Source organism: Thamnophis sirtalis, unplaced genomic scaffold, assembly GCF_051295495.1.
Source record: "Thamnophis sirtalis isolate CommonGarterSnake01/CBP01778 unplaced genomic scaffold, rThaSir2_p1.2 scaffold_1, whole genome shotgun sequence".
Lineage (NCBI taxonomy): Eukaryota > Metazoa > Chordata > Lepidosauria > Squamata > Natricidae > Thamnophis > Thamnophis sirtalis.
Genome location: NW_028261381.1, coordinates 52305008 through 52318347, shown reverse-complemented (window position 1 = coordinate 52318347; position 13340 = coordinate 52305008). Strand labels below are relative to the sequence as shown.

The 13340-nt window shown below is 37.4% G+C and overlaps 1 protein-coding gene across 34 annotated transcripts in view; it reads right to left on the bottom strand.

Moving 5' to 3' along the window:
* Nucleotides 1-13340, bottom strand: part of CLASP1 (cytoplasmic linker associated protein 1) — a 258994-nt gene that overhangs the window by 19645 nt on the left and 226009 nt on the right. For 21 of the 34 annotated variants that reach the window (XM_087711876.1, XM_087711885.1, XM_087711872.1 and 18 more), the window contains 3 exons: nt 13028-13134; nt 8540-8656; nt 1026-1176 (listed from right to left, as the gene is read on the bottom strand). In XM_087711876.1, the coding sequence (XP_087568002.1) occupies nt 1026-1176; nt 8540-8656; nt 13028-13134 (375 nt within the window). The remainder of the gene's footprint in view (nt 1-1025; nt 1177-8539; nt 8657-13027; nt 13135-13340) is intronic. The other 13 variants (XM_087711922.1, XM_087711954.1, XM_087711972.1 and 10 more) reach the window with 1 other exon arrangement.

Genomic DNA, 13340 nt, shown 5'->3' with positions numbered 1-13340 from the left:
ACTACAGGATCTAGCATTCTGTCAGGCAGGAAGAATCAGGACAAGTTAATTTTCACAATACAGTATAAGACACACTCTCCCCCCACCCCAAAGAAAGTGGGTGGAAATGTCTGTGCATCTTATAGAGCAAATATTGCGGCAGGGAGTGAGGGATTGGTGGAGCGGAGGCATTTGCCACTGCCTGTTAGCACCACCACCGTTGCCATCATTCACCACCAGCGAATAATGCTGGAGCCTTCACTACTGAGCAGCTGATTGGTGGTTGGATCAGCCTTCTGGGATTGCCACTGATCACCACTACTGAATGGCAGTGATTGGCTGCGGCGGCGATCCCTCCCGCCTAGAACAGCTGATTGGTTGTATTCCGGGAGGCTGATCCAACCACGAATCAGCTGCTCGGCAGCAAAGGCTCCACTGTTCTCCGGCAGCAGGTCACTTTAGTTGACTGTAGAGCAGAGCCCTGATGAGCTACCTGCTGGGGCTGCGATAACGTGCTGAAGCTTGCTGTTTGCTGCAAGGATGCAAGCCTAGTGGATAGATGCTGGGAGGCAGAGGGAGATCCCCCCCCCCCAATTTTCCTCCTTTAAAGCTAATGTGCATCTTATGGCCTGGTCTATCTTATAGTGCAAAAAATATGGTACTTCCAGTCAAGCTAATTTATTGCTCAATCCTATACACAAGAATCTAATCAACTATGGTCACCACTAAATTGGTGCTAGATAGGAGTTAACAGAATTCAAGGGGAACTGAACATGGTTCGCTTGTGGGAATATAATGATTCCAAGCTGATTCCTCTTTTGACTCTGCCCCCAGGCCTCTTCTTCTCCTACACAGTCCAGCAGATCTGGTCAAATTATTATATATAAAAAATGCCCAGTTGATAAACTCAACACCTATTTGTTGTTTGCTTGAAATTGAACAATGTAGGAGATGTTGAAAATAGCAAACTATTTTATCTAAATATTAATGATCACTGCTGTTAATACATCACACATAAATTACATATGCTTTCAATGTCTACTTACAATATCACTGTCCTTCTTTCCATCACGTTTGATTGGCTCATTTAGATCCTCTTGGCTACGAAAACTAAATTTTTCTATAGCTTCTGTGACTCCACGAAGAGAACTATAAATTTCATCAGAATTTAGGTTTTCCGTGTCATAATCCAGCATGCTGAAGAACGAACATAGATAGAATGTTAAAATTAAAGAATGGCTCCTTTGAGATTGAATTAGACATTTTCTCACTTGGAAAGACAAAAATTTGAAATCCAATTTTAAAACATGCAACTTTCAGAAGGTTTTTCAGCCTGAGCAGCAGGAACTCAAGATGTTAACTTCCAGAATGTACAAAAATTACTGAAACTAAACCTATAATTGGACAGCAATCATGCTGGGCCTCATCAATTTACCAAGGGAGTAGGGGTGTATATTTATTATTCAGACAAGAAACAACTTGCCCTGAATTAGATATAAATGGTAACTTAGAAGTCATACCATTCCTTTGTGGCTTTGAATTGATCTCTCTAACCCTTTTTTTAATCTAGTGAGATAAAAATATTAAGTAACAAGGAAACTGACTGCTTGTGCTGCCACAGTTCCATGATGAACATGAACATCCCAGCATGTCTTTAACAGAATAAATACTATATTTAATGTTTCCCAAAATGTTAAAAACTGTATATTCCCCTATATAAAAATCCAAAGGCACATTAAAATGGACTACTTCCCCATGGAATAAGAAAGTTCTAATATTTTTTTCCTGAAACGTAGCTGCAAATATATGATAATAACTAAAATATTAGCAATAAAATTGATCATCAGTGACACTAGAAATTAAACCTATGATACCGCAGACTCAAGGTAAGAAATACTTAAACTAATTTTTGGATTTAACTTTGATTCTGCAAGAAATCCAGATCAAAGAATCTACTCTATTACACCTTAATTATTTTTAAACAAAAATCTGTCAGCAATGTCTCATTTTCCTCTAGTAATTTTTTTCTTGTGCTTGCTGGAAGGAGTATTTCCTCTATATGATTTTTTTCCACCCTAAGAAACCACCATAAAAGAATCTAGAATTACAAAAAATACTAATATAATTTAATTCCTTTCTTCCTCAATATAAGATGTGGTTTCTCAAATACCAGAATTAAGACTAAATTTTATTTGGTTGATCACTGGTGTTTTAACTAGACCAATCACTACTACTTCAGCAAACTAGGTGAAATATGAAACACTAAGCAAAACCTGAGGATTCTACTAAAAAAATATTGGAAGGTGGGAATGAAGGACTGTCTACTCTTTTTAGGCTAAAGTTCAAAAAACTATTATTTAAAAATCCAGGTAACTGATAAGCAAAAAGTTAAAACCTAAATACAGATAATACTTGATCTGGGTTTGACTAGTCTAAAGAAAAAAAGAATTAGGGATGACACGATAGCAGTATTCCAGTATTTGAGGGGCTGCCACAAATAAGAGGAGGTCAAATTATTCTCCAAAGCACCAGAGGGCAGGTCAAAAAACAATGGTTGGAAACCAACCAAAGGGAAAAGCCACCTGGAATTAAGGAAAAACTTCCTAACCGGGAGGACAATTAACCAATGGAACAGCTTGCCTTCAGAAATCATGGGCGCTCCCTCACTGGAGGTTTTTAAGAAGAGACTAGATAGTCACTTATTTAAAATGGTATAGGTTCTCCTACTTGAGCAGAGGGATGGACTAGCAGACCTCCAAGATCCTTTCCAGCTCTATACTATTCTGAATACAACCATTTGTTTAATGATGGTTCAAAATTTTAGTGGCTCCAGAAAAAATGAATTACGATCCGTCTTCAAAGTTGCGACCATCAGACTACTCCCACAGTTATGGGAGTGGTTGAAATTGAAATTTGGGTGCTTGGCAACCGGTTCACATTTATAACAGTTGCAGCATCCTGCAGTCATATGATCGCAATTTGCGACCTTCCAGGCCGGCTTCCAACAAGCAAAGTCAATTGGGGAAACCAGATTCACTTTAACAACTATGGGAAAATAATAATAAAACAAAATATTGCTCTCTATTCTGTAGCTAATGAATTGCTGTATACTTTACATAGGGTAGGTAGACTGTGAATAACACAGAAAGCTTTCCTCTGGATCCAGAGAAACAGGCCTACAATTAAAGAGTTCCTCCTATATTACAACAGGATTAAAATGCTAACTCTGCTAAAAGTGTATTTCACAAAACAATAATCTATTTTGAATGGCGCCTCCCAAAACTAGCATTTTATTATTTAAAACTACCGTACTTGCCAAAAACTCAGCCTTCCATCCTTCCGAGGTGGGTGAAATGAGGACCCAGACTGTGGGGGCGATATGCTGACTCTGTAAACCGCTTAGAGAGGGCTGAAAGCCCTATGAAGCGGTATATAAATCTAACTGCTAAAAACAAGATTTATACCACTTAGAAACAGTTTCGGTCCCTGACTTTCTTTCAGTGTACTCTTTCAGCAGCACAGCCCAAGTAAGCCTGGCAGGACTGAATGTACATCTGATGTTTTGGCAAAGCAATAATATGACATATCCTAAAATCTCAGCATGTGACAGCGTGCTGTGCTACATACAACCTTTTCAAGTTAGAGTAGCAACTATTATTCTTTAAAAACAAGCATTCATAGATTCTACATGATAAATCATTTTCTGTAAAAAAGGAAGTTTTATAATTCCTTTATAAACATTGGTTAATATTATGACAATTCTTCCTTAACAATATTTTGTGCTCTTAGTTCTCAACAATATTTCTCTACATAACAATAGTAATGCTTTTCCCTATTGATGGAGCAGATGAATACAGAGAGGTAGACACACCCCTTATTATTAACGTTCCTTAAACTACAAGCATGGCTCTGAGAATCTGAATCAATATACTTAAGATTCATAAAGTCAAATAATAAAAGAAGCAAAATAACCTCATTCAAATCAATCATCAATACTTTTCAGCTACAAAGTGGATTCATTTTCAACAAATCCTTTCAGCATTGCTTTCATACCCACCATTGGCTTATTATTACCTGATGTTTAATTTTTACATTGTTAAGTTCCTCAAAGTAAGGAACTGAACACTGTATAGTATAGAACAGTGTTTTTCAACCTTTTTTGTGCAAAGGCACACTTTTTTCATGAAAAAAATCACGAGGCACACCACCATTAGAAAATGTTAAAAAAAATGAACTCTGTGCCTATATTGACTATATATAAATGTTTTTCCCACGGCACACCTTACACTATGTCACGGCACACTAGTGTGCCGCGGCACAGTGGTTGAAAAACACTGGTATAGAACTATGACACATTAATTGACAGCGAAATGATAGATCCACCAAAAACTCAATTTACATCAAATTGCTAAATTTGCAATTTGTTTATTAGTATGCCAACGAGAAAAAAGGTCCTTTGAATGAGAGACCTTGTTTTCCACTAAAAACAAAAACAAAAAAACCCCCAAACTTTTCCTAACAAAGTAATCTGGAGTGGATTCAAACAGTATGCATTAAATAGTAATTAGGACTATTGTTATGCAAATATATGGATTATTCCCTATTACTTGTTACATGGAATAGATTTCATTAAAAACCTTCAAATAACAGTGGCATCCAAAGTCTACAAGGGAAGAGCCTATTTTTTAAACCTGAGAATAAGACATTATAAAATATCTTACAAAAGAAAGAACAACAATTTTGGTGTATTATTTCTTTAAAAAAAAAATCTAATTACACGAACAAGCAAATACATTTAGCCAGTGTAAGAATGGTATGAAATATTGTATAGATGTGAAAGTAAAAGAAAGAAAATTAAAAATGGAAGATCAATTTACACTGAATAAATTAAATACATCCTATCAATTATTTACAATAGAAAACAGTGATTCATGCATACAATTGGAGAAGTTACAAGAACAACGAAGAGATGAGAAAAAAATGTGTGACTTTTAATTGATGTCACAATATTATTTTCCAATGCCATAGCTTCCAACAAATACAGCCTTCAGGATTCAGTATTAGCCAATGTCTGGGACTCTACATATATGTCCTACTGTGTTTCCCCCAAAATACGACATGTCCTGATAATAAGGCCATGTCACATTTTTCTGGTGGGCAAAAATATAAGCCCTCCCCCACAAATAAGCCCCCTGGACAACCCCCCCACCTCCGACCAGGCAGAGTGCCGTTCACCAACCTAGTGGTATCCCGAAGGTGCCAAGCCGCGGAAACCAGAGGGGGGCAAAGATGATCACGTTGCTAAGTGCCTTCGGGATACCTCTAGGTTGGTGAGTGGCACTGTGCCCAGCTGAAGAGGGGGGTTGCCGGGCGGCTGCTCTCTTGCGAGCGGGCTCCCAAAGAGCCGGGCACAGCAGCCACCCGGCAAACCCCCTTTCCATCTGGACACAGCACCATTCACTGATCTAGGGGTATTGCCAAGCCGCATGAGTGCCTGTTCGCCACCGCCTGGCTCTCATGGCTTGGCACCTTTAAAATGCCAGTGAATGGTGCTCTGCACGGCTGGAGAAGGTGGTTGTGTGAGTGGCTGTTCCGCTCCTGCTCACTTCCCAGCCTCACGATGCCCTGGCCCAGCTGTCCCTGCAGAGCCAGGGCACCTCCGTTGCCGCTGCCGCCATCCCAACATGGCTTTTTCGGCAGCTGCCAAACTGAGTCTTCTGGCAGTGGCGGCTCTGGGCGTACGCTCTATGGTTGTGGGCTGGCTGTCGGCAGAGCTTACAACCATAGAGCGTATACCCAAAGCGGCCACTGCCAGAAGACTTGGTTTGGAAGCTGCCAAAAAAGCCATACTGGGATGGCGGTGGTGGAGATGCCCTGGCTCTGCAGGGAGAGCTGGGCCAGGGCATCGTGAGGCTGGGAGGCACATGAGAGTGGAACAGCTGCTCACACAACCCCCCTCTCCAGCCGTGAAGAGCACCATTCACTGGCATTTCGAAGGTGCCAAGCCGCGGGAGCCGGGCAGCAGCGAACAGAATACGACATGTCCTGATAATAAGGCCATGTCACATTTTTGGTGCTCGAACCCCCCTCTTCAGCTTGGCGTACGCTCTATGGTTGTGGGCTGGCTGTCGGCAGAGCTTACAACCATAGAGCGTATACCCAAAGCGGCCACTGCCAGAAGACTTGGTTTGGAAGCTGCCAAAAAAGCCATACTGGGATGGCGGTGGTGGAGATGCCCTGGCTCTGCAGGGAGAGCTGGGCCAGGGCATCGTGAGGCTGGGAGGCACATGAGAGTGGAACAGCTGCTCACACAACCCCCCTCTCCAGCCGTGAAGAGCACCATTCACTGGCATTTCGAAGGTGCCAAGCCGCGGGAGCCGGGCAGCAGCGAACAGGCGCTCACGCGGCTTGGTGATACCCCTAGGTCAGTGAATGGCGCTGTGCCCGGCTGGAAAGGGGGTTTGCTGGGTGGCTGCTCGTGAGCGTGGTCGCTTCATGGCTGTTGTGTTGTGCTGCTGCGACAGCGCAACACAGCCATTCGCTCATGAGGCTGTTCCCGGCTTTGGGAGCCCACTCGCAAGAGAGCAGCGCCTGGCAACCCCAAAACGATAAACTCTCTCCTCATAATAAGGCCCAAGCCATATTTTGTGTATAAAAAGAAAGTAAGACCCTGTCTTATTTTCAGGGAAACACGCTAAGTGTAAAACCAGAATAAAACAAAGGAAAATGCTTTTAAATATCAATAATCTTCTTCACATTTGGTTGAAGGACAAAAATCTAAATTTATATCATAAATCACTCATTTTCGTTTATTGATGTCATAATTTTATTTTCACAAGAGTAATGTAGATAGAATAACATTGTAGATTTCTATCTGTGCTGTAATTAAGAATAGTTGTGTGTCCCTTTCAATGTTCTCATTGTTCTGTTCTTGCGCAGCTAGATACTCATCACTGCAAGCAATGATATATTCACACTTTTTCAGGCACTGATGTTGTAATTACATCCTTAAGCTTTGCTAACAAATATGAAGATTAAGATCTATTGAATCTTCATATTGATAGCTGTACAAATAAGTGTTTTTATACAAACAAGAGTAATAATGGAAATATGCCAGGAAATCTCAACTTAGCCAATAACACATCTCCATAGTATGTATCTAAACACTGTTTAAAACAGATTTCTATTTTAATATGGCTATTTGCAACTTGAAATACTATTATGTAATAGGCAATCTCTTTTGTTGCAACTAGTATAATTTTGTCATAGTTGACAATTGTAATTTATGATTAAATTTCTTAACTAAAGGGTGCAAGGTTTCCTAGGTAGATCTCAGGACTTCAATGTGTCCACAGTCACTTCCCCTGATATCCCATCAGCTTCCTGCCCCTGTTGCGTTTTTAAAATTTTCATTAGTAATGGGAAGGTGTCATACTGCAAAGATTCAACTTCAATGTCACCTTTATTTACAAGAAAAGAAAAGATGGATGGCTATACTTCATTGAGAAATTTTCTTTGCTTGCTTAACATGGCAACTATAAACATGAAAATACAAAAGAAGGAAGCGGCAAGTAGTATTCTAAGAAATTGATGATAGGTTGGTTATGTTCCCAATATAGCAATTTTATAAATGGGCAAGCACTTCTACCAATAATGTTTCCAAGAGATAAAAATTCTACAATTGCCCACCAATCCCAAAGGGCTGGGTCTTAAAACAGAGGCTGGGCACAAATGCAAAGACCAGTCTTATGCATGTGAAGTTCATCAAATAAAACTGGAATTTCACCACATGGCAAGTGGGGTGAGTAGGGTTGAAAGTGACAAAAAAAATGAATAAGTCTAGTTCTATATTTCTCCAAATGAGTGCTTTGACTGGAAAGTTGTATAAGAAAGGTATTCCCTATATACAGCCAATAAATATGCATATAAAATGTCAACTAAATCCTAGTGATTGACTATTCCTCTCAGCTGCTATGACAGTTGTAGTGTTATTCTAATTGTTTGCAACCTGGTGTCTTCCTGTGTGACACTCAAATTGCTTTTTTCCAGTCGGCGTGTCCATCAATCTTGCAATTAGAGATCATGGGAATTACAGACAAGCACATCTGGAAGGTGTAGTTTCAGTGTCTAACTAAAAGTTGAACATAACTTAACTCTGGGTCCTGTTGTTATCTATCACTTGGCATTGCCTGATTTCTAGGTTTTAGCTTCATACATCTAAAAGATTGGTTTGAAATACTTCATTGCATAAAGCAAGCTTCTGCTTTGCTTTGACTCTTTCCAGCAGAAGAATGGAGAGAAAGAGAGAGAGAGAAATAGAGAAAGAAAGAGAAAGAGAGAGAAACATTCATACTCAGTTACATTTCTTTGGGTGCTTGAATAGGAGCTTTGGAAACAATGTAACTGATGGGATTTCTTCACAGGTAAAAACTACAAAGGTGGAAAATGCTGCCTCTTTCCACATCCCCTGGATCTGCCTCTTTGAAAGCACTCATCTGAGCCAAAAGGTAAATAACATTGTGACACCTCTGACAGGTTGGAATAACAGGTGGCTTGTTACCTGGGAGAGTATGAGCGCCTGAAAGTCTTGTGAGAAGGAGCAGCGGGGATGGAGTTAGGCTGAAAAAGGGGAGGGGGGTGCTTCGACAGCCCATCTGCACTCCAACCCCAGAAACGACTGCAGTGATCACAGGAAGAAAAAAGAGAAAAGGAGGGAAGAAACAGAAAAAGGGAAAAAGAAAACTACAATCTGAGTGCTGTGTTGTTGTTTTTCTTGCTTTCTCAACTAGAGAAAAACTTAACAGAAACAGATTGGACAGGAATACTCCATTGATTTGCTTCAGGTAAATACCTGCTATTCATTAATACTTGCAATATTAATGGGAATCACTAAGGAATTTTAGGGCATATCTTGTCTATATCCATTTGCCTATTTCACAATACAGAGTCAGAAAATGTTTTTACAGCAAAAAAAGTTTTTCCTAATATGTCAAGGTGAGCAGAATATGCACTGCAACAATTATCCCAGATTAAATGCGATTTCAAGATACAACACAAATAGACAAATGCTGATGACCAAAAGGGTCTGGGTAAACACATGCATAAGCTGAAAATATATTCCATGGTCTGTTTTTTAATAAATCTTTCTCCTTAGCCTTATATTTTGATTTCTCACCATATACTAAATATCAACAACAACCAAATACTCAGAAACAGCACTAAATATTAAATACTACAATTTCTTCTTGTAATCATACTTATGGGCATATGATTCCACTACTTTATATCATACTTAACCTTTAAAACCCATTCATCTTTAGCAGCCCAACTGTCAAGCAAAGAAACTGATTGCAGAGTTTTTAAATCTCCTGATAGAAAACTGAAAGCAGAAAAACCCAAGGCAGCTACAGTAGCATTCAGACTTATAATTTATACCCATAGTTTAAAACAGGGTTGCTTATTTCTCCCCATTTATTAATTCATTTTTCTTAACAATCACTTTCCAGAACTCAGAAATAATCTTTCTTTTTCCTACAGCCCACATTCTGTTGACTAGTTTTATCCAATACTACTCTAATGGCTAAATCAGATAAAGAGAAACCCTTAGAAAATCTCTCATACTGCATCTATTTTGGGGACATATCAAATCCAATTCCAATTCTGAGTTGCCTACTTCTGGAAATACACAAACCATTATTGAAACATACATTCTGGAGGGAAAATTAAACAGTGCAGATCTGACTCTCCAATGTAAAACAGTTTGGGCATCCATGTTAGCTTTTTAGTCTACCTCCATGCCAGATATTCATTAGCAATTGCAAAGATTTGCCAAGATGAAAAAGGCCAGATTTGGAATTGTCATCATTGCAGTTCTATAATATGAGCCATGTCATATATTGGGATTTATTTCTAGAACTGCTGGAGTATTCAATTGGTCGTTTTGTTTCTATTGAGCTTCCAGTACGTCGTTATAGCAAAAGATCACATTGGTGTAGAAATAAATGAAAAAACACTGCAAGTCATGAAATGAAACATCAGAATAATTTTGCAGTACTTTAGAGCTGTGCAAAGACCTGTGGATTCCAAGGGCAAAATTTAAAATTCAAAGTGAGCATAGGCACATATACAGCACCTGTTGAATATATTTTAAATCAATATGTTTCCCTGAAAGAGTTATTAAGAAGAGGGTTCCAATAGATGTTGCATAGATGCCTACAATTTTTACTCTTTGAATCTAGATCTCTGCAAAACCCTACCGGTATTGTTTTACAGCAAGGCCAAAAATAAGTTATGTTTACATAATTTTGCATTTGGAGAGAGAAAGGCTAACATTACAAATGTGATCCTGTGGGGCAAGCAACCAAAGACAGGCAAACCTGAATTTTTAACGAACAAAGTATAATCAATTCTCCTTTACTATCTTAGTATAGCCAAACAAATTGACAAGTCTGCAACTCCAAAGTACAACATTCTGACAAAAAAAAGAGAGAGAGAGAGAGAGAGAGAGAGAGAGAGAAACAGCATTTTAGCATTTCAAACTAAAGAAATACAATTTGCTGGTTAATTCTTTCAAAATGTTAGTTTAAACTCCAAATGCATCTCAGATGCAATGGAAGACATTTGTTTCATCACTATGTTTCATTGAGTCAAAACATTGCAACTCATATTTGGAAATAGTTTAAATTCTGAAGGATAGTTTTTTTGTTCCAACGTTTCTGAAAAGCAGGAACAAAAAATTAGAGTGCAAAATAAAAAAGGCACATCAAAGAAAAATGTAAAAATCACAGTGAAGCATTTCTCAAATATTATAGGCTAAAGCTTGAAAAAGAAAGTAATTTAACAAAAACAGCAAAATATGATTGAAAACTAAAAATATTGACAATGAATAAAAATATAATAAATAGCTTGGAGCAAGAAGCTTGTTCAGAAATAGAATATAAAATCAAACATATATGCAATTTTTTTCCTTAAGGAAAATAAACCCAAGGGTATAATATATTTATGTATGTGTCTTTATGTGTATATTACAATGCATGTCCATACATATACAAACAGATATACACATTTATTTTAAATATACTGTATATAATCATTTTTTTTCTGAAAATCTCTATAGAGATTCAATTTTCTTGATTTGTGGAAAGCTGACCCTATAATTAGAACAAAACTGTCCTGATTTTGTCAAAGAATAAGTTCAGTAGAACAAAAATAACCTAAAATGGCTGAACAGAATAGGTTGTATGATATACACAGAGCTGGAAAACACTATAGAGAAGAAAATGTCAAGACATTTTAAAAATCTTCAAAAAAAAGGGGGTCGGGAATGCCACCAAGGTCATATTTGTACAGGATAAAGAATACTTTTTGCATTTTCCGTATCTGTTATGCACATGTTGGTAAACTTAAATTAACTAAAGCATGCCTTGTATTTAAAACCTGTATCTGAATATGCCAGAAGTCTTCAATCTTTCATTTGGAAAAGTGACAATATAGAAATACTAATAATAGGGAAATTGAATGTTAAGGATATTTTCACAAAATGATTGTTCATAGTGAATATAGCCAATCACACAATTCACAGAGGATAAAATAAATATTGCTCTGTAGCCATATGCCATTTTATGCAACACTTATAGACACTGCTGAGAATACAGTTTACACTGACTCTGATATGCACTTCTCATTCATTATTTTCAATTAAAAAAATCTAAATAAAGGAGATGATCCACTGGTGCTACGTTGGGGACCAGGGCATAGAATTAAACTCCATCAACAGTAGGAGATGTGCTTTCAATTTTCAAATAGAAAGTCAGGTGTAAATACAGTAAAAGCTTAGAAAGCAAAGATACCTTTTGTTAATCCTATTTATTTTGATCAAAGTTCATGAGTTGCTTGGAGTAGCAAACCTGCTAATGTGCCAAATTCCACTCCAGCAACTTGAAACTTAATATTTTCAATATTTATAAACAAAGAACACTTGACTGTCCTTTGTTTATAAATATTGTTTATAAACAACTGCAAATAATGTTCTCAGTCAATAATATTCAGTAGAGACTTTTACTATGGACTGCATTTCAGAACAAATATTGAATCAACAGAATACAATAAAGCCTGATATGCTAAGTAGCAGGATAAATAGAAAATTGTTACTTCAAAATTGATAGTATGTGGAAAGGATCCTAATAGTCAAATAATTTCACAATGAAATATCAGTAACATTCTTGTAATATTGCCATCAGTACAAAAATGTTACTAAACAGGGGCAGATATCTCCATTTATATTTATGAGACAAAATAAATGAAAGGGCCACTTCCTTCTCTGGTGTATGCCTCCCCCAAAGAAGTTCTGGGAACAGACATGTAGTTACTCCCTTTAGTAAGTCTATTCACACTATCTTTTGGAAGAAAATGATTCTATCTCAAATTTTATTGTCATCATCCCATCAAAATATTTTATATTACTCTGTGTAATTAATACATCCAGACTCATCTCCTACCAGAAGCCGGAAAACAACTTGGGCATGTTAATCAACTAACTTTTTCATATTATACCACCACAACCATTATACAGTCATTTTAGGCAGAACATTATTTTCTTGATTTTCTTGGCAGCACATTTTAAGAACACTACAAACAAGTGAAATGAAAATCATATTTTCCAGTTTATCGATAAAGCATTTTCAAGTTCCTCCTCTCCTTTTTTAGATCTTGAAATATGACTGTCAAGGAAATGAGAACAAATGTAAAAGTAATTTCTTTAAATGAATAGAATATTCAATTGAATATATTGACATCTATATGTGTGCAGGACAAAAGGGTAGATACAAATGTCATAGCTTTTTGACATCTGTAAAATTTAGTATTTTTTCAAAGACTATTATTAAAGAAAGTACAGTATTTTTTTTCCTTAAGCGAAGCAACATTTTTCTTCCCCTATTTTCAGAATTGAACGTCTATTATATATGCATCTATATTGAGTTTTTAGCCATATTTTAAATAGAAAGCTTTTACACATTGGACTCATACTTTAATTATGCTACAGTGTTACCTGGGTGATAATCCTCCATGAGAACAATTGGTAGGTGAAGTTAAAGGGCTGGTTCTGCTGCTAGGATGACGTGAAGGGGTCCGGCCAACAGTATTACTAGGGGAACCCTAATACACAAAAAAGAAAAGAAATGACATAATGTAACATACATTAAAGGGAAAAGTAAAATGAAGTATGGGACTTTTACTTCAGTTAATTTAAATTGTGACTTAAGCCGTATCTACCAACATTTTAACTCTGACGATTAACCAAGTATCAATTGCTTCCTAGCTTTAAAACTATTCAATAAGAATTTTCTAGAGTTGGAAGTTGC